Source organism: Buteo buteo, chromosome 12 (assembly GCF_964188355.1).
Source record: "Buteo buteo chromosome 12, bButBut1.hap1.1, whole genome shotgun sequence".
NCBI lineage: Eukaryota > Metazoa > Chordata > Aves > Accipitriformes > Accipitridae > Buteo > Buteo buteo.
In genome coordinates, this window is record NC_134182.1 from 25,489,839 (window position 1) to 25,515,332 (window position 25,494).

Sequence of the window (25,494 nt, forward strand, 5' to 3'; positions counted from 1 at the left end):
TAGGCCAAGCGAACATGCAGTTGTCCCTATCCAATTGTATTTCCTTTAACAGAAATGCTTATTTCTTCTAGATACACTCCCTGAATCTAGATTAAGGTCCTGAATTAAAAGGCAGCGAAAACTGGCCTTTATTTTTCTACAGACTTTGGTGATTTCTGGATCAGTCTGTTGGTGAACAAAATTCTTTCCCTACCTGTTACATTTTCTTGAAAACATTGCTGTCCTACACACTCAGACAGAAGTAGTAGGTCTTTAATTAGTCTATTTTTATGTACAGGTTTTGTTATATAGATGATATAAAAGGTTAGTGATGGTCACATGCTGGACCAGGTTCTCCGAAGACATGCTGATGCCATCATGCTAGGCGACTGTTCAAAGAGAAAGAGTCAGGATTCACAAACTTGGTGGAGGTCCTATAACAAATCCATTGAACATCACAGCTGTAATAGATTAATCTAAAACACTCAATTTCATTGGTCTGATTTTTAATATAGTACTTGATGTTACAAATAAAATATAACTTTAATATTTAATTTATAAAGTTTTCACATTTCTGTGTAAAACCAACAGTAGGTTTAAAGTAAAAAGAGCTTTGTGGAGGCAACAGCTTTTTTTTTAAACTTCAACAAGAGTCTAATTTTATAAGAGTAGAGAAACGTGTAAACATAAACATTCATGATTTTCTTCTGTACACATCTGTGTAAATTAGTTGATACAAATATAATTTACTATAGAAACATTGTTTTGTTTGGTTTTGCTACACACAGTTCTATGCTGGCATCACATACTAGTCGATTAATCTTTCAAAGAGTGAGATTTATGCATTTTGCATTCTAACATCCAGTATATCCATTGCCAGCAGTGGACTTCATGTTCAGAGAATCAGACTCACAGTGTTAGCAATCTAAAATTAAACTTCAGTACAAGATTATAAATAATCAAAAATGAATGCATTGTTTTCATATCATAATTGCCACAATCCAAGCCGACCAAAGTCAATGACAGTTTTCCCACTGACTTAGCTGGAATTCATCCGCAGTTCCCAGTCACTATACATTCTCATTTTAGTTTTGCAGTTTTATCACGGCGTGAAGAGTTAAAAAGTGCGTAGTATCACAGCTTCAGTGTAAGAAGTAAAGCTTCTAAGTCTTTCTGGGCCTCTTTATCCTGAAAGAAACAGACAATCATGCATCAATTTAGATAGGATAAATCCCTTAATTTGCCTAATGTGTGCCTATCCATATTTCTTTACTAACAACAGGCATAACACACAACTGTAACAGCCACAGAATGTACAAGACTGCATAGTAAGTTAATTTATCAGTGATTGCAATAATAAAGTTTGAAGTGAAAACAAGAGCCAGATGGCAGCCCTCTCTTTACAGCTCTGTTAAAGAACTTAAAATGTTAGGCACAAATAGCCTTCTCAGCAGACCAGTAAACCTTTGAGCTTAGGCCATAACTTTTATTGGTGTACTTTGCATAAAGTACTGCCTTGCCTTATACTTTACGTAAAGCTTGCAACCCGCCTGTGTGCAGTTTCTATAAAGATATTTCCATGATGTTTACTAATTATTTATTATGCAATTAAGAAGAAAACATTGGGAAATGTAATTAATGACATAGGTTAGATTATGGTTTCAGTGCATACAGCCATACCTACCTGTAATAACCACCATGGACTGACTACACCTTCGGTGTCTTCCATACTGGTGTTGGTGGGCTCTGCCTACGCTACTGGGGTCATAGCAGAGTGGAGCCAATTGGGGAGCAAGAGGCGAATAATTTGCTATGCTCAGAGCCAATACTATATTATACCTCCTAGGACAGAAGGGAAAGGCTCCTTTTAGGCCAATGTGTAAGTGCGTAGTCTGCATGGGGCTCTAAACCAAATCCAGCCCACAGACTCTTTCACAGGTAACCAGTGACATATGTTTTGGTTATTCCATATAATCTGTTTGGAAAGGGGTACATGCATATGAACATGTAACCACACTACAAAAACTCCATTATTCTACTTATTTTTGAAATGTCTCCTGGATATAATCCACTTGCTTTACTTGCCACTGCAAAACTTCTAGCTTGCAAAATGCACCCTGGTTTAAAACCACATTTCTAAAAAGTCAGCACCTCAGAGCTGCAGGCTGGTAAGGGTCCAGACACCCAATGCATGCACCCATGCATACTTAGCAGTGCAAGTGAAAAACACTTGCACATCACAAATTTTGTGCAAGTATTTCTAATGACAGAGACCAGTATTTCTTTCCCAGATAACACCACAGGCAATTCTGAAAGAAAATACTGTAGACAGACAGCAAAGTAATCACTGAATTTCAGGATCACTTCATTATCCAATTAACCAAAGAGCTGGAACAAAATACAGAGCATTTTAAAATACATTTTATGGGTGAAGAAATTCCTGCTTCTCTTTATTTTGGTTAGTTGTCCACAATGTCATGGAGGAATAGAGAAGAATATTGAGATGATAGAAACCATATGCCAGACATGTCAAACTATATTACATTATTGGTCTGGATTAAGGCATTAATACATTAGCTGGACACTTCTCTTGGAGTCACTGCCTTGGTCCCACTGGCAACAATAGGCTAAACTATCTGCCTAATCATTTATCAGAGGCCTTAAAAGGCACACACTGCACAGCCAGTAAGCTCTTGCCAAAATACTCTAACAGAAGGAAATGTCACACTGAATTGAGCACCCCTTAAACTCCACATCACTCCAGGCTGCCTGGAGCACCAGCCCGTGGCTTTCAATAAAAATGGGAAAACTCAAAATTCGTATTAATACGTTGATTCATTCAGGGAAAATACACTTTTTTCTGTACTGACTGTAGTCAACTTGTGAAAATCATTATGAACTTCATTAAAAAAAAAAAAAAGCCAGATATTGTCCCATGGTATTATGAAAATGAAAAAGGTTTCATTGTATCTGGTCCTACTCTTTTCATGCTTTTCTAAGCCAAAAATGATAAAGAGGTGGGTCTCCTAATATCTGAACGGTGTTCAGAATTTCATGGGTTGATGGGATCCTTTACTCATTTTGCAGGATACAGCATTTTAAAAATATGTCTCCAAACAGCTTTGTATAATTGTCTCTCTCCTTAGAAGCAAAAGATTATATTGGGCAATGAGCTTTATGAGTTGCAAAGGTCCCAGAAATATCAGGCAATCTTTCCTGAATCTTCCTCTGGGCTTAGGAAAAAGAATGAAGCAAACCCATGATTGTTCTAAGAACTAGCTAGAGAAGAAGCTGTGAACATACAAAGCATCCTACCTGTGGGTTGCCAGTTCTGAACAAGACTACATCAGTAAAAGCAAGAATTATTATTGTTGCAAACTAAATGGGCTGCTTTAATTGAGCCAGTGGCTTCCTGTCAACAGTAAGAACTCAGATGGCAAAAGCATCAAAAAAAAAAATCAGTAACAATGGCATTAAAAACAAAGCTGAGAATGGTCAGTGAAGGGAACTACTATGTCACCTTTGGATAAAGTCCTTCCAGACCAAGAAGCGTGTCACGCTAAAAGGAGAGAGAAGCCACAACTCTGTTCAGTGTACCAGTCTCCAGTTTTAAGGATGAAAACTTCATTAATGCCCAAAGTTTGGCTGTTAATGGGAAGACAAAGCCATAAATCTCTCATTTGGCCAACTTTCTTCCTCATTGATTTCTGGGTCTGTGGCTTTCTAAAAATTAACAATAAGGTCGACTTTTTTGTGTTTGGGGTGGGGGGTTAAGACTGGCAGGCTTTGATCTCCCTTTAGAGTGCGGCAGGGAGAGGAAGAGGTGCAAGTCGTAGGAGGAATGCAATATATTTGCATCAGTCCCATTTGTTCACCCTGAGGCTTAGTTCAGCGCTGACTGAATACACAGCCATTTTCAACCTTGCCTTTCTACTGTCAAGGCTTACATTTATGAAACACTTCTCATATAATTTTCAGAGTTGAATATGAGTTCAAACTGTTCTGCAAACTGCTACACAAAAGGTATTCAAATTACAGGGTCAGTGACTTATTTTCCCCTCTTACTATTTAGTTGCTTTTCTTTTATGTTTCATCATCCACAGGGGACATGCACAGGAAAAAAAGACCTGGGAGGCCAGGGACTGAACAAGGGAAAAGAGGGAGTTGAAAACAAGAGCAAGACGGAAGAGAGAGCTGGTGGGATAAAGGGAGTGTTGGCTTAACTGGAGGTAGTCCACATTTTGACAGTTAATTTGTGCTGAAAAATTTTACTGATAGATATATATACACACAGACATACACATGTAAATGTGCATGTGAAAATTAAATGACAATTAAAGCAGAGACAGAAAGATAATGATTTTACCTTCCATCTCTGCTAATTATTTCCTTATGCACTCTCAACCCAGGCACTGCACATGTGTGCACTTGTTGACAAAGTCCCAACTGTCAACAGAGAATGATACACCCCCATGACCACAACCAAAATGGTTACACACCAGCCAATAATGTAATTGTGTGCAACCACTGCCAAATCCCAAGCTGACAAGCATCCTGTAGGGTTTCATTGAAGTCAGCGGCACTGCACGGTATATTAAATGAGCTGGGCTGCAAGGGTGGTCCAAAGCTGTACTCTGATATGCAGTAACAGCAATGAGGTGCTGAGAGCCACCCCTGATTTTGAGTACAGCTGTATCATTCCTTTGCAGGTCCAGGAGAAATCCTGGACTGTAACAGAATAGACTCCCAAACAGGCATAAGGATCGTTAATTAGAGAGTAATAACTCTTGTGGACAATATAAATCATATAAAGCTATACGCTATCCCTTCTCAGTTTCATGATAGACTCTTACAGAGGGTGTGACTGTAGTAGGTGTTAATTTTCATACAATTGCATAATACTGTTTTTCCCCTTAGATATTTCAATAAAACAATGCAATCATCTACTTGCAACCTTCTATGTGACTGCTGTACGTCACAAGTTAGAGCATTTTATGCTTTTTCATATTTTTAGGATCTTACTCTGGGGATGAACCATGACTTCTCAAAGCTTTTAGGATCAAGGCAAGCACAGCTTTAAAATATATAGCTGACAATAATTCCACATTTCCTGATTATACTTCAAGTAGAGGGAAAAACACCCTTTCACACCCGGAAGACTGAATAAACAGTTCAGCTAGTTCGAAGACTGCTGTTGAAAAATTACAAATGGCAGAATTCAATTTAGAATAATTAAGTCACGTAAAATTTTTATACACTAGTTCTTTTCTAACTTAAAAGACAAAGTTTCACCTGTAATCTGGTTTCCTTTTACTATTGTACACAATGCGGAGCTTTTGATGTTCAAGACATTCCCCTGTTTCTGTCCAGCTGCTGCCGCCACCACGATGGGACCTACAGCCCTTCTTTCTGTGCAGTCATCACTGAAACGGCTTAAACATGATCACACCCAGTTACAAGTCCTTCAGAAAGATGCCTGTTGAGGCTTTCCTTCACCCTGTATATTGATTCTGAGACAATACGTTTCAAACTTCTGGAAGCTTGACTTCCCCTGGCCACTCTACAAAACCAGGAAACCAATTGTGAACCTCTTCATCCTGCAGTGCACCACCACCTCCATGAACACTTCTCCCACTCTGGCTGTGCAACATCAGCACACCAGCGGAAGAGATACACTCCACGCTTTGAGGAATCATCTGTTGATCAGTCTAGCTGCACTAAGAACTATGCCAAAACCATGTTACCTTTGATAGGATGGTGAAATTAATACTTTGTGATAAACTAGTCAATCATAAATATAAGCAGCTCAGTATTTATCAGGATAGACTTTATCCTTATGTATGAAACTACTGCGCTAAAAAGATAGCTTCATTTTTTGGAATCGTTTTTGGAGAGGGAGAAAGAATAAGCAGACAATGCAAACAAACCTTTTGGCAAGAACTTCAAAAACATGCAGACAACAAATCAGTCTGATCACTAAGAGAAAAACAGACTGTATTCTCTGAAGTGCAAAATAATGTAAAATACAGGATGTCTCAAATTCTTCTAGCAGCTCTTTTAAAAATGTCTCATTTTTACCAGCATTTTACAGTTTGAAATCTGATCTTTTTATAATGAGGTTTTAAAAGGCCCATTTCCTGAGCCTGAAGCACTCATATTCAGTGTAAACAGAATCACTAATTAAGGAATAGTTTTTTAAAGTATATTCAGAAGATACTTTAATTTTGGATTGGTGGTAGCTATTAGGAAATTCTTATTCAGCTCCACAAACAGTATTAGCAGGAAAACAATAGCCTAGAATTCAAAATGAACACAAATCTGAATATTTCCATTATTTTGGAATTGAAACACCATAGACTTTTGCTTGGCATTTGGAGGACAAATGTGCACAAAATCTAAAGGAACAAATATCCTCTGAAAACAATGACATTTTGTATTGACCTGATGATGTTGAGAAAAGAAAATGTTCTGTTTGATGAGAAAACAAAAACATTTTTTATAAGGTTAACCCAAATTATTCACATAGTTTTGATGGGTAGTTTTTTTCCACAAACAAGTCATAATTTGTACCCTTCACTTGAAAAGCAGAAGTAAATTACTTTTTTCTCCTCAAAATCTGTTGTGGAAAATTCAAGATATGTAAATGGTCTGTTGTAACAGGAACAACTGATGGGTGCTGAAGTTTATACTCTATCCTCTCTTCCATCCCTCTGTAACTCCCACTTTTTTCCTTACAGACAATATTAAAAATGTAAATTAATGACCAGGGAGATCAATTATGGCGATGTAAAAAAAATGTAAGAACATCTTAAGGCCATGATTTCTCTTCAGCAGCTGTATTCTTGTGTAAACATTCAGCCATTGTTCCTGCCCATTATTACATTTACTTCCTCCTCCACATGGGCTTTTCTAGAGTTTCAAATGTCACTGGGGCCAAAGGCAGAGTCTCTAACAAGTTTCTGCTTCTTGCCATTCTACACCTGTTGGAAGTGAATGGTATAATGATCAATTCTGTAATATCTAAATCTCTTTCACTTGTTAATTTCAACACTAAATTGCCTTAATTTGTAATTGCTGGGTAGGAAGGAGTGGTTTTGAAATTAAGATTTTTTTTTTTTAAATCACCAATAATTTTGTAAAATATATGCTCAGTTTCAGGGAAGTTTTTATCTGCATTTTAAGTAAGACTTTCAGCAACTCTCAGTGCAAATATATTTGCTTTGCATTCTTCCTGTTTTGCTGTCTTCAGCTCTTCCAAGACTACATTTTTTTGTAATGTAACTGCTGCTTTTTAGATTAATTTTCAAAAAATATCATAGGCACCAGAACCTTGAAATTTTAATCTCTTCCTCTGCTAGGCTGTTATCCCTTTGTGGTGAGCTTATGGGTCCTACAAGCACAGAGTTCACTCTGATGCCCATGCTTATCTCCAGATACAAGAAAAAATAATTTCTTATTATATTTTATAATTCTACATTGAGACTTTAATTTTCTACAAGTTCCAGCCTTGAAAATACCCAACAATCTTTGTTATAAACAAGAAATTAGTGTCTTATTCCCCTTACATACAAAGCGCTATGTGTTTAATCAAGCACAGACACACACCCATTCATTTTGTCTTTCTATATGCAAGACAAATGCTCATGTTTTCAAATTTAAATTACGTTTTTCTCCTCAAATTTAAAAAAGTAATTTTTTTCCAATCACAGTAGTCCACCACATCTGGTTTTGACAGCCTTTCATGTAGTCATACTCACCAAGGCTTTGAACGCACTAGAAAGTTATGAGTCTCAGTAAGGGTAATGCAACATCTACTAGATAAACAGAGCAGCTGTTATGCACTTTACAGTAACTCACAGCAGCCGTGAGCATTAGGATCTCTTTTACTGAAGGGGTGAATGTTTCCCAGGACCCTGAGGTTATCCGCCTGGACAGCAACCAGAGAAAAGCAGGACAATTTTATGTCCTGTGCACCTCCAGCAGTGAAGCACCACTCTACAGTATGACAGTATTTATGGCCAAGGAAGGACCACATGACTCATTGGAGGTTTTTGTTTAAAGTAGAGAGGATAAAGAGAAAGGTCTCTACTGTAACATCAGCTTAGTTTTCCAGATGTAATTTGCACCAAATCTCCTGTATTTCCTTTTAAAATTAAAAAAATGCATAGACTGATTAGTTAAAAATGTGCCAAACTATTTTTAAAAACTGGTATTAGGACTTACAGGAGTCATTCAATCAGAATTTGTCCCTCCTTTTATGATTTCTTTGGTATCCTTTTTTAGGTTCATAATAGGATTGAAACTGGCCATGTGATTTTTTTTTTTCCTTAACAAGAATTACCTCTGTTTGTAAGCCCCTCTACCCGTTGAATTAGAAAGATAGTCTCTAAGTGGTAGAACAGACACACAGAAGGGATATTTGGATGTGATGCAACATTCAAGACAAAGTAATCTCACTTAACTTGAAATGTTACATAAAATGAATCCTAGCCAAAGTGTCAAAGAAGTGTCCTGAGTTAGACCAGCTGAGAATTTGACCTGAGGATTAAAATAAGCTATGGGCTATTTTACTGATGCTGAGCACCTCTGGTTCCCACTGAAGTCACTGGAAACTGTGGATGCTCAGAAGCAATAAAAAGTAAACCATTGTCTACTATTATTTTTCATACTTATGCTGCAGGATGATTTGTATCATGAAATACTATACATTTCCTCAATGTGGCACCTTTCCAGCAACTTTGCTCTCTCAGCCTGCTCCTGATTTTATGCTTTTATACATATACATGTTTCTCAGTAGAAGCCAACATTTTAAAACAATAAAGGAATTCCCCTGCCTGAAGAAAGAGAGAAAACTCACATGAGAAACTATGATTACACTTGGGAATGATGGTTTTGCATGACTGTGACAACATACCATGCTGCTGACAACCTTGAGATCCTGTGCTGTGGCAAACTGAAAGAAATCCTCAGACTGCTGCTGACCGGCATTTTCTTTTTCAGACCATGAACGCCATCTTTTCCAGGGCTGTAGTCATTTCAGGCACTTTAACAGCATCTGTTTATTACTGTCTCCCCAATGTCTCTTTAGTCTTATTACAGTCTTTTCCCTCCCTTAAACTAACCTGACTAAATGTTATTCCTCTGTACGGCTCCAAGCCCTGAACCACTTCAGTTCCAACATGTTTCCCCCTAAAATCAGTAACAGTCTTTCTCTAACACAATAACCAAAACAACATGTAATATTCTAATTCAGATGGGACTTGAGGTAACAGCATCAGCAGAGTTTGTGTTCTAGATCTCCATTTTATAGTAATTCCTTTGAGCGTGCACGTGGTTTTACCTTGTGCTAACTGCCTTTTTTTTTTTTTTAAATTGAATTACACACTATTGCCCCAATGCCATATTTTCCTGGACTTTTTTTTTCCTAAACTTAACTCAAAACACATCATAAGTAAATAAGACAAAGCAGACAAATCTGTGATATCTATAGAATTAGTCAAAACAGAAGAGGACATATCATCTTGTCCTCTTCAGATGGACAAAAGATTTTGGGGGTCCATTTGCTGCTATTTCTTCTGTTCACAATCCAGTATCATTCTTATTCTCATCACCACCCTGCTTGCCAGAATACACACACATACCCTTCAGGCTGCTCCCAAATTCTAGCTCTCACCTCAGGGTCCCCCCTCCTTCTCAGGTCTGCCAGCACTTCAGAAATGTGATGGGGCATTCCATTTACCAGGGACTAAGCCCCTCCAGGTGGCCCAGGACACACTGAACTCCAGCTCACATTTAGACTGATGACACTGGACTTTAAAGGCAGGATTCACCTCTCATTAACTGCACAGTCTAGGAGTCAAGTGTCTCAGGTACACATCTTACACATACCTTCACATCTAGTCTCTCTCTGCTGTCAGGGGACAGAGAGAGGCAGGGTGGGGCACCTGGATGCATCTATCTCTTTTCACTGAGTGTAGGGGGAGCCTCAGCAACTACCTTTGGTGACCAAAATTTTGTCCAGCTATTGTTATCAAAGATGAATCCTAATCTATGCTATCTCTACACTTTTTCAAGGAGTCTTTATGAATATGTTGAATGACTTCCAGTTTACTAAACACAGTCTTCTGCCCATCAGAAGTTTCTGTGATATATGTTTGTTTGCGATTTTACCAGGTATCTTCAGAGTTCATTGCAAGATTACCTGGCCTGCAGTAAATTGAATATTTTTTGGAAAACCAAAAAATTCACTAGCACAGTCAGTGAAGATATATACAAAACAGGCTGAGTTCAAGCAATTTCAGTTGTATGCTCTCTCCCTTACACCATTGGTCCTACTTTTTATGCAAAGATGTAAGGCACCAAATAACAGGTAATTTATAGCAGTCTTTCCTATGTTCTGTAATAGGCAAGCCAAAGGTACATTTCAACAGTAAGTAAAGAATAAAGCAGAGTTAAGAGACTATTAATGTCATATCTGTATCAATACATATTTAAAGAAACATTGAACTTAAGCAATGATTGTTTAATTTATGATTGGTACATACTATAACTTGGGCCAAAAATAAAGGCCACCCAGGAGCAGCTGCTGGTGAGGCATGCAGTTGTCTTTCTTCCCAGCAGGAATACTTGACATAAACATGTTACTGCTCCACACACAGCATTTATTGTCAATCAAGTTACAGATCTATTTAATGGTCTTTTTCCTTAACTTCAAAGAATTAAATGGGATAGGGCCAATTCGTCTCTGGAATCACCTCTCTCTCTCCCTACCACATCTGCTGTGCTCAAAGGGGGTCCCTTAGGCTGACAAAGCTCAGGTTTGAACTTGTCACGCTCTGGGATGGTAAGACGTTTCCAGCCATGGGTCGGTAATTATGGAACTTGCTTCTACATGAGATCAGACAGAATGAACCTCTTGCCATGACTTGGTTTATATTTGAGAAATTACATCACTTAAAATCTCTCAAATATCTGTAGAAATTTTGCATCCATATACTAAAAATACTCTAAAGGGCCTAAAAATGAATCTAATAATCTCTTAGAATAAACTATGTTCCAGCAGATGTAACTGGAAGAACTGTGCCTCCTTAACTGCACTGTGGTTGAAGACAAAGGCAATCTTGAATAACTCATCTACCTCTGCTAACACAAACCGGAGGCTTTCAGGAGCAGAGACAGAGACTATGGGACAAAAATCCAGAATGCTTTCAACTGAGAAAAAGTAGGTTTGGGGCAAAATTTCAGCACAGCTAAAGTGACACACTCAACTGCTTATGCTTAAGATAGTGTAATGAAATGGGTTGAATTACAAAGAGTGCAATTCAATTTCTGACAGCCTCTAACACAGACAAGTCCCTGACAGTTCCCCAGACAAAGATTTTTTTAAAGCTGTTAATACAGACAACTGTAGTGAGCCAACCTAGAGTGGAAGAAAAAGGAAGGTTCCGTGTTCAGGGGAAAAAGTGAAACATTATGTTATTACTGACAGTGCAATAATGGGTGCCAAAGACAAGACAGCAGTCACAAGAGAACAAGTTATCACTCTCAATACCCACCTCATTAGTAACTGAGAGAATTGACAGTGCAGAATCACAGTACTTCAGTGCATTGTTTTTCTGGCCAAGATCTTTATAGCACTGAGAAGAAAAAACATTTTGTTTCCAATCAGACCACTGTAAGAATAGCAGAGTCTACAAATCATTATTTTTAAAAGAACTTGGTTACCTTTGCCAAATACACATAATTGCATTTGGAATATCCTGGATGCATTTCTTCTGCCTAAATAATAAAAAACAGGAAAGAAAATAGACATAAAACTTGTGTGATGAGATTTATGTGGTCTGCATAACATTTTTAGTAATGCACTAAGCTTCCTCAAACATCAGACTGAATCATCCCTACTATGTGCACCACAATCTGTTTAGCACTTCAAAAAACCCTCAAGAAAACAGGAAAACCCAAACCTCAAACCCTAAACCAGGCACATGAGGTGCTGATACTGAATACATAAAAATGCTCTGTACTGCTTGCTCTCCTCTTTCCCTAAGTGCTTTGTAAAGATATCGGATCACTTTACAGAATATCTGTTGGATTAATTCACTTACAGAGGGGGTTGGAAGACACTGCTCTCTCTGGATTATTAATATTTATTTCCTCATCAAAGAAATAAACAAGCAACCAACCATTCACACTTTGTGTAATGGGTAATGAACTGTATTCATCAACTTTATAATTATTTTTCTTTCACAGACCCATATCTTCTAGGTCTGTGTTCACCTTTCTTTTCACATTACAATCTGAAAAGTTCAGGTTCTTAAAAAAGTTCAAGATTGTCTTCCTTTTAAAACCCATCAAGGATGTAGAAGTTTGAAAGGTGAGTAAAAACCTTACCAATTATCTACTAACCAAGAAGCAGCTTTAATCAACAAACAGCTTTTGGGAGAGAAAAATTACATGAGTGAAATTTATAGTAGCTGTAATCCTTGGACCAAAGCAATCTGCTTTCACCAAAACTGTATATTGTCAAACATTTGAAAAAAAACCCCAAACAGTTGTCTTTTAGACAGTAATTTAATTTTTGTTGCAGAAGATGCCTTAAAACCACAGTTACTCTGCAGCCCACCACAAAATGCCTTGAAGCTAAACCACTTCAGTTTATTTCTACCACCTTTGGAGTTTGACATTGAAGATAAAGTCTCTTAAACTGGGAAGATGGTAATCTTTGGACCATTGTATTTCCAAAATTCAGGAGATCATTCCATCTTTAAACAGACTAAGAACACAGAAAACAAGCACTTTTGACAGTGAAGAAAACATGCTTGTTCAATTCCTTTGAGAAACTGTCTGAAAGTAATTGTAATGATGGAAGTTTATCCTTTGCATTCAGTCAAGTGAAAAACATGTCTTTTTCAGCTCCACAAGTAGAAATTATTCATATAAAAGACACTGAAAGAGAGGTTTGTTTTGTTCATGTGGTGGTTTCTCATAACTGTGCATTCAAGTAGAATGCCCAGGAACATGGACCTGTATGACAGAGCTTTCTTTTCTACTTCACTACAAAGGTAATTTCATCTCCACAAGCAAGAAAGGCTTCTACTGAAATTCAATGAAAAGAGCTTCAGATCAGAAAGAGACATATCACAATGTCAAAGTTTTCCTTGCCTATGTTAACCCTCTTGCAGAAATGGGCAAATTGCCAGTTATCACTATGGTTAATTTGTTTCAATGGCATATATAACTAATCTATATCCATCTCACATTAAATCCAATACTATTAACCACAGCAAGTCATTGAAGAATTCCCTAAAACTAAAGAAGAAGAAAGGTGCTAGCTACTCATCTCCAAACTAATTTTAAAACAGAAAAAAAAAATTTTAGTAGAATGCTCTGTGGTATTTAGGAGAGCCCTGGATTTATAGCTACTGAACACAACCTGTTGAACAGACATCTTGACAACAGTCACAGCAGCTGGTAAACAGTCACACAGGAAAACCTTTAGCTAGGACTTACCTTAAGGAAATTCTGCAATGCTTCTTCTACTGTTGAAGTTGGTGGAGTCCCAAAGAGAGCAGCAGCTACTTTCTTTTCAATCCAAGACAACTGAGCTACCTATAATAGAAAGAAAGAAAGAAAGAAAGAAAGAAAGAAAGAAAGAAAGAAAGAAAGAAAGATTTAAAAGTCTTTAGGGTTGCTTCTCAGTTTTGGAGTAAATACTGTACTGTGCCACTGTACTATGTATACAACCTATTTTGCCAAAGAACCTGTCAAGGAATATTTTATACTGTCGATTTGCCAGCTGAAAGCATAGTCTTTTGGATTTTAGATTAGAAACAGTGCTTTAAACCTGTTAAGGCTTTCATGAGACAGACAGCTTACCATGTACTTGACTACTTTTCAACATTACAAAAAGCTGTTGCTAAAGCCAAAATGTGAGTGCTTTTGGCGCTTGTAAAACAAGTTAATTTATTACACAGAAGCTGGCGACAACCACTGTTAAGAAATAGGCTTAATTTTTTACTCTTCAATTCTGACAAGTAACCCTTGCCAAAGACCTCTTCTCATTTCAGGAAGATGGGCTGCTATAAAAGGACTTTAGGGAACTGCCATATTGCCACACAATGTACATGACTTCTTCCCTTACATATACTGACACTTGACAGAAACTGCTCTGGTTACTGCCATAAGGTATTTGGCTCCATCACCTAACCTGGCAAAACACACCTCACATCTTTTATGAAGGATGGAGCTGCTAAGAAATGCAATGTGAGACTGGAGTCTGTTTAAATCAAGAAGTGAAGCCACCCTCCTTTGGAGGCTTCTACTGCATCTGTAAAGAAAAGTCAGATCTTTTTGCCTTCACATCAGTATTTGAACCACAGCACTGATGGCTCCTATCACAGTGTACAGCTGAGTTTAAAAATGGCAAAAAACAAGGTTCTGTGGTTTTCTAGCAATTTCTGGCCTGATCTATGCGGAGGCAACACAGAGAAGGGGTACACACAGGCAAAGAAAGCAAGCATGTCATCAGAGACCTGGAGGTAAAATATGAGTCACATAGGGATATGTCTTTTTCAGAGGGATCTGCAATTCAAGTAACAGAGCTGAGCCTTGAACTCAAGTCTGTCCTACTGGTGTAAAAATTAAAATGGTTTTGGATAGCTTTAGATTATTCCCGCCTCATTCCCTGGCTTCCCAATCTCTTCAGGGCTGTTGCTGCTCCCCCGCCTTCTCCAGCTAAATCCAGCAATTATTCAGTAGATGCCAGTTAATTATGGTAAAATATAAGAATCCATCCACACATAATTATCCACAGCCATAAACCAGACTGCTTCTCTTTTGAACAGACATCAAGCTCTATGTATTTCTTGTTGCAAACTCTCCTAAAAATACCATTGCAAAGAGCACAAATACAGGCCAGCACACAACAGGAAAATGCACAGGACCATGTTTTCTCATCTGGCCCCAACGACTCTAGCTACATAGGAGCAACATTGCTTGGAGACAGAAGGCGGATGCCTTCTGTCAAGTCTTGCTAGTTGTTCAGTTGGGACCAATGCCTTATTCGTTAAATGCCATCAGTAAGTCTTTCACACAAAACCACTAGAAATTATATTCCAGAGAGAAACAATATTAAGAAAATAAAGCTTTATTTCATGCTCTCTCTCTCTCTCTCAAATATCCTACTCTTGAAGGGAATAAAGTGTTTTTTACAAAAGCTCTCCAGCGATCCCAGAGTTCTTACTCTTTGAAGCAACAAGATGTCTCCCCTCTCTGCATTGCAGTGCCTTCACACTATGTTACAAACTGCAGCATGCTGGCTGAAACTTCATATTGTTGGTATGTATATAATTCCCTCACACACTTCATTTCCCTAGTTACTCTATAGTTTCTGAGACATATTCTGTGAGAGATATTAAAAGGATTTTTGCAAAAGTATTTATTTCTTCACACCAATCTACTGCTGCAGTGTTCTCTATTCTTTTGGAATAGGAAGGGGGTTTCTATATTTCTAGGTCCATCACAACAAGACAGAGGTAGCTTACAGAGGGAGGAAGAGAGGGAAAAAAATTAAGGGAATGTATATGCTTACACTGTTTTCTGCAAGACCACAGAACACCCTAGAGATACACATACACTGCACAGATATAATTACCACACATGTGTCTGCTGTTACGCAATACTGAAGAAACAATATTGCAGTTTTTCCATGTGGAGTTATAATTACCTATTGAAAACACAAGCTCTTCCTGGCAGTTGTTTTATTTTCTTACAAGATTTAATCAGAACTGATTTACTGAGGTTTTAGTCCTTATTTTGTCTGGCTTGGGTGCTGCTTTGTACTATTCAAACTTACAAAAAAGCCCAAACATATATGCACTTGGCCATTTTTATATTACAAATCCCACCAACCTAAAACAATGTTTAAAAGTTAAATACATGCATGCACAATAGTGAGTTTTCTTTAATGTGCACTGGCTCCAGCATTACACTGTGTGACTATTACACAGATAGTCTGAGAGTTCTGTAATGTTTTGAGCAGTCAGGCTTATATGCCACTGGCCTGATGAATTCATTGCAGCCGACTCTAGCCATCCATAAATTAAGTGCCTAGTTTATGTCAGTTGTCCAGGTTCCTTGCATGGTCGATACAGAGAGAAGCATCTCCATTAGGCAATTTTTATTCACCTACATTAGCCTGGGATAAACACTCCTCTCTTTCTCTTCTTTCTTTCCTTCAACTACAAAAGGAGCATAGACAGTTATACCTTGTGGATGGCTAAAGACAGATGAGGTGAATCCCATCACAACAGCTTAACCACACCCCACCTGAGTCAGTCTGCACCCCTCTATGACTGAGCTGGGACAAATGGAAAAGACCTGTTTTATGCAAGACACAAAATTGTGTCCTGCAGCAATAATGATGAACAGGAAATTATACCCTTTCCCTAAACACACACAAGCAGTCTTTAATTTGAAATAACTTTATTAGAATAAATCTTATGCCATGTTCAGTGAAATGGAAACATCATTCCTACTATACCAACTAACTTTATTAAGCATTCTCTGTGTGTGAGCAAGCACAGACAACAGGAACTCTGGTGTAGCATACTCTAGTGTAGTGCAAATTTGACTTCTACAGTCAAGGTTATTCCAAATAGTGCAAAGCGTATCTGGAGGTCTGTACAAAATCAGGTATAAAGAGACTGTAACTGTCATCAACTTCAGCGGAACCATGATTCCATTTAATGCATGTTTTAAGAATGGTATAGGACAGCAGAAAGTAACAAGAAAAACAGCTACTGCAGCAAGTAATAGCTACAACAAAAAAATTAAAGAATGAAGATTGCCCTTGCCCTACAGATGATTTCCAAATCTTAAGTGAGTTTTGGTTTTTTAGGTCTCCCAAGCCCTGACATCAGTCCTCCCACCAGCCTTAAAATTCCTAAGAGCACTGCAAGGAACACTATGTTCCCATGAAATATCAGGTTTTACTGTATTGGGTCGCTCGAGGAACATTGCTCCCCAGCTGCTATACTTGAGGAGAGCTAGTCCCACTCACTCAAGAGCAAAAAACAAGGGCCTGAGAGACCATCAGCCAACTCTTGAACTTCCCTAGGGCTGGAGGGGAGCGGGTCACCACAACAGCCTGGCCTCTGTCAAGGAGAGCAGGCCACTCTTCAGTATGCCAAAGCTAACAGAGATGGTCATCTTGAACAATCTCTCTATAGATCTGTCAAACAGCTAGCTCCCATTGATTTATTCTACCCAAATCTCTACTAGTACCAGAAATGGAAGAAAGCCACCCAGAAAGTTCATACCTTGCACGTTCCTATCAGGCCTCTTGTTCCTCTGAGGACCAAGGCAGAAAATCTGGTTCTCCCCTAAATACTGGGAAAAGGGATTTCCTAACATACCTTTCCCTTCCTTAGTCTAGGATCAGCAAAAATCACATATGAACTAAAACACTGGCTGGAGTTTGGGGTTTTTTGGTTTTGTCTTCTGTTTGTTTTTTATGAGATGCAAACACTGCCCATTTACAGCTCTTTTCAAACTCCAGGATGTTGGTACCAAGGAAACTAACCCACTTGGATTGAAAATTCAGCCAGGATTGACTTGCAGCCCTAAAGGATTTCCTCCTCTGATGTTTCCTTGCTAATAGCTCACTGAAGACAGATCACACAATTGTCTTCCATAAAGGAAAATCATGCCATTGATCCAGCTTCAGTAAAATATTAATGGCATCTACTTAAATACCCCAGAGAGTTGCTTTTTCTTTTTTATTACAACATATTAATGTAAAATTGTATTAAATAATTTTGCAATGTTTTGATTTCTGGAAGAGATTAATAACTGGACAGCAGCTTTAAAATACTGGCTTCCAACACAAATATTCTCTTTCTTGCCAGCTGAGGAACCAGGACAGTCTGCACAGGCATTTAGGCATTTATCCAACTTGAATTCCCTGGGCTTTTCACGTTCCAGTAAGGGGAGCAGACTAACAGAGCACACAGACAAAGGAACTGGGTCAATTTGTTCCCTGATGTTACCCAAACAGATACACCAGAGATGAATCCAACACATAGCATGTAACGTGCAAAAAGGAAATCCCAAGAGATCTATTTTTTAACACCCCACTAGCATTTACCAGAGGCTCCGATCCAGTTTCACAAGTATACGCTAACTGTTCTGTGCCAGCCCTGTAATGGCAAGTAGCCATAAGTCTTAACTAGATACGTACTCCATTTTAAAAGCTATACTAAACATTAAAACACTAAAAAACCTCACCAACACAAAATTACAAAGGATTATCAGATAATTGCACCCAAAACTCTAAGGAAAGAAACCAATTCCTATATACCGTGTACCACAGATCGATTCACTTCCAATAAATACTTCTTGCTGATCTGAAGAGCAAAATAGTTTTCACTTTCCCTTAACAAAAACGAAGCTGAAACTTCAAAGTTTCTAAGCACTGTACTTATTTTAAATCATATGAACCAAGCTGAGTGTATCTTTAAAACAAAACCTTCCCTAAAAGTTACGTACTTAACAAAGCCTGGTTTTGTCACAGAAGGCTGAGAAGAAAAAGTTTTGTTCATCACCAAAGACATTTTAAATGAAAACTATTTTGCTGCAGTTGTTTTTTCTTTGGAATAGTAACATCTCTTCTACATACTAAACACTGGTTTACTTTGTTTACCAGGTATTTTAAAGTATCTTCATTACAATTATATGGTAATCATGTTTTCCTAACTTTATCAATAAGACTATCCCGGAAAAAAATTACCACTACATAGAAGTTCATATAAGCTCTGGAAAAAAGAATATTAAAATAACATTTAGTAGGGTTCTGCAGTTATCCATTATTGGTGGTGTTCAATTATGTTTGCTCAATGCGTAAATAAATAGGTTTGGGTTTTTTTCCCCTTGTCACCCCTGTAAAACAAACCAAAAAACATTAGAGCTATATGTGGCTTCTTGTATACACAGCATGTGTCTCAGGCAAAATTTTGCCCATCATGACATCTATGAAATGATTGGTGACAATCTTGCCTACCTGATTGTGAGACCAGAAGTAATTTTCTAACAAAGCTGAGATGATACACACATCAGAACAGAATCTTCCTCTTTTGTATAGCTCTACCGACTTTATAATGGTAGGAGAAATAAGAAACAGCAAAAAATTGATTTTTACACAATGTGGCACACAACTGCCACTGGCTCTGCATCAGAGACAAACCCCCATTGCTGTGAGGCAGTGAAAATCCAGCTCATCCTTTTTGCTGGAAGGTGCTATGACACTTTGCATCAGCTTTGGATCTGGCCCAGAAAGAATAAATACTGAGTAAAAAACTTGGCATTGCTGTACCATTGCTCTTTGCAAAGGACTGCGTTACACTGAGGAAGGTGAGAAATGGCTGTCAGAGCCAAATTCTGGGAAAACTCCACAAATCAAATAGCTTTTACTAGTGCAGCATGCAGTCTCTGGATATAGATTTCAGCCTTCATGAAATGTTCTCCATTTGCCTCCACTATACTTTTTACCTAAAAGTCTGTTCAGCTGATTGTCATTTGTGAAAATGAATTGGAACCCTGAGTTACAACACTTGAAGCATCCCCTTTTACAGTCTCTTATGCTATACCTATTTTTTCCAGTTTATCAGGCCAAAAACCAGTGCTAGAATATAGTAATAAGATCCCCAACATTAAATGGGGAGTTAATGGGAAATGTCTGACTATACTAGGAAGACTTAAGTACCTCAGGTTTCCCCAAAGCATTACCAAAAGTAGTGTTCGATACTTTATAGGCTATCTAACTACGCTGCTTCAGTAAAAGAATACGTGACTGAAATTAGACAATTGCAGCCCTGGAAGTAACACTTGCGAAAGAACAAATATTGTGGCCAATCCTAACTTGACTCCAAAGTCAGCTAGGCTAAATGTAAAAACTAACCTTCTTTCTTCAGACATCCCTTTTCCTTCTTTAATTTCCTCACATAGGACAACACAGCCTTCCCAGCCTCAACTGCAGCTAGACTAAACAGAAAAAACAGAGGGTCTAAGAGGAGCATTATCACTCCATCTACAGGTACCAGTATAGAGAAGGAGTGATAAATGAATTTTTCAAGGACTCTATCATAATCCCTACCCTGAAGAAGTATTTGGAACCAATGCCATAGCCAACAGTCTACTTCTGGGATAATTACCACAGCATGAAACACCACAGTCTGCAGAATAGGACCAAGGAATTTGCCACATCTTCCACAGGTTCCAGTGACTATCTATATCACGTGTATGGCCAAAGTGTTTCAGCTTACTATTTTGTCATGGCAGTCACAGAAGGCAAGAATTAAAAAAAAAAAAAAAAAAAAAAAAAAAAAAAAAAAAAAAAAAGAAGAAAAAGAGAAATAGGAAATCAATCCTTATGTATTTCAGTGGCTACATCTGTTTAGGTGGATTGTTTCACTTAATAAAATGCAGGTCAGGTCATACCCTAAAGCAAATGCTTATCTGTGGCTTCAGTGTTCAGTAGGGAGGCCCTGCATAGATGTTACAAGTGTGGAACATGAGTTTGTAATGACATAGTGCAAGAAACCGCATGTATTAGTCAGGAAGTGGTGATTGTCACTAAAACGAAACAAGAGCAAAAAAGCAGTGCAATAAGAACAAAGTGAGGTATACTGAGATGACATGTTAAGTTTCCAAAAGCGATAGCTCAAGTGAGAAATAAGCCATGAAAAAGATCTGGGAGTGTTTGACATAAATGGAAGCTGCAGTCAGCTGTTGGACACAGCATGGTATAAAACTGCTTAAGGAATCGCTGGTGAGAGTGATGCTCTTCAAAGGCAGGACAGCAAGCATCCTGTAGGACAATCTTTGGCACCTCGCTTTTGCATAGCTAATGCTGATATTCAAGAATATCAGGTGACAAAAAGCAAAATGAAAAGCTCTTTGAAAAAGTTGGTGTCATTCTTTATTCAAATCAACTGAGAAAAAATGTGGTTGCTGAAAGCTCTTTGAAAGTTAAATATATGATCTGAAAAAACTGCTGATAGATTACTTTGCATTAAGTCTTGTTGCAGATAAAGACAAAGTCTGCAGTGTATCACAGCAACTCCTTCTTTCCAGTTTGCAGTCACTTTGTAGTGACTAGCACTGGAAGTAGCTGCAGGAAAAAGACAGGGCTGGAATTCACTGTGCATTAGCAGTTATTATTCTGAGAAGCCTCCCAGTGATCTTTTACAGCATAGACTATGCAAGAACATTTTCTTCTGATGAAAGATTCCTCACAGCACTAGGGATGAAGCAATAAGTATAGCCATCTGAGCCATCAAAGATGTGGGCTTAAGACAACTCTCATATTACAAGCACAAACACCATTTAAAAAAAAAAAGAAAAAAAAAACAACAAAAAACCAGCTAACCTTTTAAAACAATTATTCTAGTTTTTCATATAAGTACTTATCACTATGTCATTAACACAATATTTAAAAGCGCCTGTTGTGTTGGCATAACACAAATTGTACCTCTTGCAAAACTTTATGTTGAATTATAGATTTTTATGCCTGCATCTTTGTTGTGACATTCTCCTGGAATTTTTACCAAGCGAGTATGGTAGCCTTGCTGCCACAGACATAATCCCACAGCATATAAATGCCTTTAACTTCAGTTATAAATGGGGAATAAAGTTACCAAAAACTATGTTACTAGCCCAAGGTCACTCAGAAAGTTTGTGGCAGAATAAAGAACTACTTCACTCTCGTAAGACCCCACCTGCAGTACTACATTCAGCTCTGGGGCCAGCAATGTAAGAAAGATGTTGACTTGTTGGAGCAGGTCCAGAGGAAGGCCACAAAGATGATCGGGGGCTGGAACACCTCCCCTATGAAGACAGGCTGATAGAGTTGGCATTGTTCAGCCTGGAGAAGAGAAGGATCCAGGGAGACCTTGTAGCTAGTACCTAAAGGGGGCCTACAAGAAAGCTGGAGAGGGACTTTTTACAAGGGCGTGTAGTGATAGGACAAGGGGTAATGGCTTTACACTGAAAGAGGGTAGATTTAGATTAGATCTAAGGAAGAGATTCTTCACTGTGAGGGTGGCGAGACACTGGAGCAGGTTGCCCAGAGAAGTTGTGGATGCCTGATCCCTGGCAGTGTTCAAGGCCAGGCTGGATGGGGCTTTGAGCAACCTGGTCTAGTGGAAGGTGTCCCTGCCCATGGCAGGGGGGTTGGAACTAGATGATCTTTAAGGTCCCTTCCAACCCAAACCATTCTATGATATCAAGGCTTACAATACCAAAGGTCACCCTTCCTCCCTTCCAAATATCAATTACTTTTCATTCATACATTCAGATAGGAAATCTGAATGCAACATGAGGGACACACAAGCACAGCTTACTGAAAGTACATGACAGGAAAGGTCAGCAGTTAACATCACACACGCAGAAGTTAATTCAGGAAATGTAAATGTACTGCTTCATTTAGCTCAAAACATCTACTTCAATAAACACCTACTTTGTCTTAAGTCCCATTATTTCATTTCAAATGCATTATCATTTTTCAGTATACTCAATTCATACGTTAGATAAAAAAACAACTTACTGAATAGCACCATCTTCCATTTAGGTAATATAAAAAAGGATCTTGAGGCTTAAGTTCAATTGCTTTGTCTAGGTGCTCCTATTAGAAAGAAAATCAGTGTCACTTTAGATGTTTGTTTGGCAAGTGTGTTTACATTCTAAGTTTGCTGTTAATCATAAACAAATTCAGAAATCCTCTTCTGCTGCAATTCTTTTCTAACATCCTAAAATATTTTAACTAGCAAACCCCTTCCCCATGGAGGGAAACCATAAACAAAATTATTTAGCAACTTTACACACAATGCAAGAAGGCATACTTTATTTAGAACTTTTGTCTTAAAAAGGCAACAACTTCAATTAAATTCATTTTATTTACAGTTAGTATTAGGAAATTGTCACACACCAAATCAGTGAGAAAGCAACCACTTTCTTTGACAGATCTTCCATGCCAGCACCCAGCACTGAAGCATAGTCTCTTCCACCCTGGAATGTGACTGCCCCAATGAAATAGTACATGACACAACAAATTGTTACTATAATGTAAAATTCAGAAAATAAAATTATTCTGTTTATAGTGAAACCATAAAACCTAGAAAGCCTCTTATGATGTGCTTCTTCCAAAACAATTTTCATTACAGCTCATAAGTATCTTTATTTCACTCTTTAATTTACTAAAGAAAGCTTTTATTGTTCAACCTGAGTTTGAAGAAAAAAAGAAATATGTTATTTCTCCCCTAACTACCATTTGCCTCTCAAAATAAATTTCAATTCTAAAATTCCACCCCCCCCAATATCTTTGGTGTTCTAATTAAGCCAGTCACTAAAATATCCGAGTTATACAGATCTAAGAGCCTATTATTATTCTATCATTTTGTCCACAGACTATTCAGATAGGAGCTATGTTTTCATATTATTATTTTCCCAAATCCTTAACATTTCCAAATGATTCACACAGATTTCAGTAATTACTTCTGAAGAGCAAAACCTCCCTGAAAAGTCTACTGCTAACACTGTGGGCTCTTTTTAAAGTCCATCCTTACACAACTGCAGCACTTCTGTTATTTGTCATTTTCCCTTTGTTCCTACCTTGTCCCAGCGCTCCAGGCTTAGCTCGCTTGGCACAACTCAGATGTAATTAATGCTCTCTCATAGGAAAGCTCCGCGACGCTCAAAGCCCTAACATGGACATGATGTGATAGAGACCCATCCCAGGCATTCCCTGGGAAGTGGAACGCATCTGCTGCCTCTCACTGACACCCAGAAAGGGGGGACGCCAGCTCGGAGGGCAAGGGATGGAAAGCACCTAAGCAATGCCAAGGACAAGGAGGGGGAGAGTAGCACATGTAACACAAACTGCTAACCCTAAAAACCACGATTACCTTTGAAAGGACAGTGTTAAAACAAATATTACTTCTTAAGGGTGGCATGAAGAATTATTGCAGAACTGTGTTAGTTCATCACTTAGTATTTCATATGTTTTTATTTTCTAAACAGAATTGTCACTCCATTTTCCTCCCCCCTTTGACTACAAAATAAAACTGAAATCTTAATGCTGTTCCCAGAATCCTACCTTAGTTCTTATATTTTGTAAGCATATCATCTATTTGCATACATAAAAATAACTTTTTCACTTTAACATTGGCACCAAAATAGACCTGTGAGGCTGAATTACTGTGTTGCAAAAAATCTTAGACACTATATAAGGAAATAATTTAAAGGAATAGCTTAAAAAAACCCCAAACCCTACAAAAACATACCTTAAAGAGATAACCATTCCTGATTTTGTTTTGTACACTTTCAAACTGAGACATATAGCCACACATAATTGCAAACCTGAGAGGGGAAAAGAAAAACATACACACATACTTTTTGTGATTTAAATAAACCTTTGAATCAAATTACAAAATATTTCAATACCTAATCCACAGATTAACACCTGTTTTTCTTCCATCTTGATGGCTGGATAGAAGTTTGGCATGAGCTGTATGCATTCAGGAGCAGACAAAAAACCCAAACCAAAACAATACAATAATGAAAACAAGTTTAAGTGACACTGTTTGGGCTGTCAGTGAAATGAAAAAACAGGGATTCCTCCTCCAAAATTTCTACCATTTAGATCAGACTGCAACACTTCCAGACTTGCTCCAACATTAACAGCAGTTTAACTGGACACATTGCACTCTGCATTGCAATGCACTGGGAACATTAACACCATCAGCTGCAGTACCTCACCTGGGAAGGCAAATCCTTGGGGTGTGCTCAGCAGGAAGCTGTGCAGACCTCAAAAATCGTTCACAGTCATCTTCTACCATTCTCAAGCATCTTGGTGCATTCCCACACCTCTAGCATTCTTCTAATATCTTTAAAATTATTTTAAAACATACACACGCATTCTGCTCTAACAGAATCATTACTGCTATTACTAGCTGCCTACTGCTAAGATTATTATTATTATTATAAATTGGGGACACTGACAGTGATAAAAGAAATGTGAGATCATTTCTATTAAAAATTTGTATTGTTAAGCAGGTATAACTGAAAATATTTTCAGAGGTTCCTACCTATAAAGGTTCAGATTTTCTAAGCAATGCTGTTATCTTACTGACACTCCACCTAAACTTCTATTGCTTTTTCTTTATTACAAGTGCTATAGAACCTACTATGCATAAGCAATCTCATGCACAGATGTCAATTGTACTTTCCTTGGATGTATTTTCATTGGTATTAAGGTAACTTTGCATTTCTGTATAAAACTTACAGAACCACCAAAGATATATTTAAGCGGCATAAACTAATACAGATAATTTATCTAAATTTTTCAGAACTTTGCTTTTGTATTAAAAATTTTACAATGCAATATCAAATTAAAATAAAAATTAGTCCTAAAAGAGGGAAATCAAGTTGAAGTCCAGAGGAAAACATGAGAGTTATGCAAGA

At 37.9% G+C, this 25,494-nt stretch overlaps 1 protein-coding gene across 1 annotated transcript in view; it reads right to left on the minus strand.

The window, feature by feature from the left end:
* Nucleotides 1-250: 250 nt before the first annotated feature.
* The window catches only part of RMDN2 (regulator of microtubule dynamics 2), a 49,208-nt gene continuing 23,964 nt past the window's right edge, over nucleotides 251-25,494 (minus strand). The window contains exons 6-11 of the mRNA XM_075043108.1: nucleotides 24,315-24,390; nucleotides 22,580-22,657; nucleotides 13,489-13,587; nucleotides 11,704-11,757; nucleotides 11,535-11,615; nucleotides 251-1,167 (exon numbers count right to left, since the gene is read on the minus strand). Of these exons, the coding sequence (XP_074899209.1) occupies nucleotides 1,114-1,167; nucleotides 11,535-11,615; nucleotides 11,704-11,757; nucleotides 13,489-13,587; nucleotides 22,580-22,657; nucleotides 24,315-24,390 (442 nt within the window). The 3' untranslated portion in view covers nucleotides 251-1,113. The remainder of the gene's footprint in view (nucleotides 1,168-11,534; nucleotides 11,616-11,703; nucleotides 11,758-13,488; nucleotides 13,588-22,579; nucleotides 22,658-24,314; nucleotides 24,391-25,494) is intronic.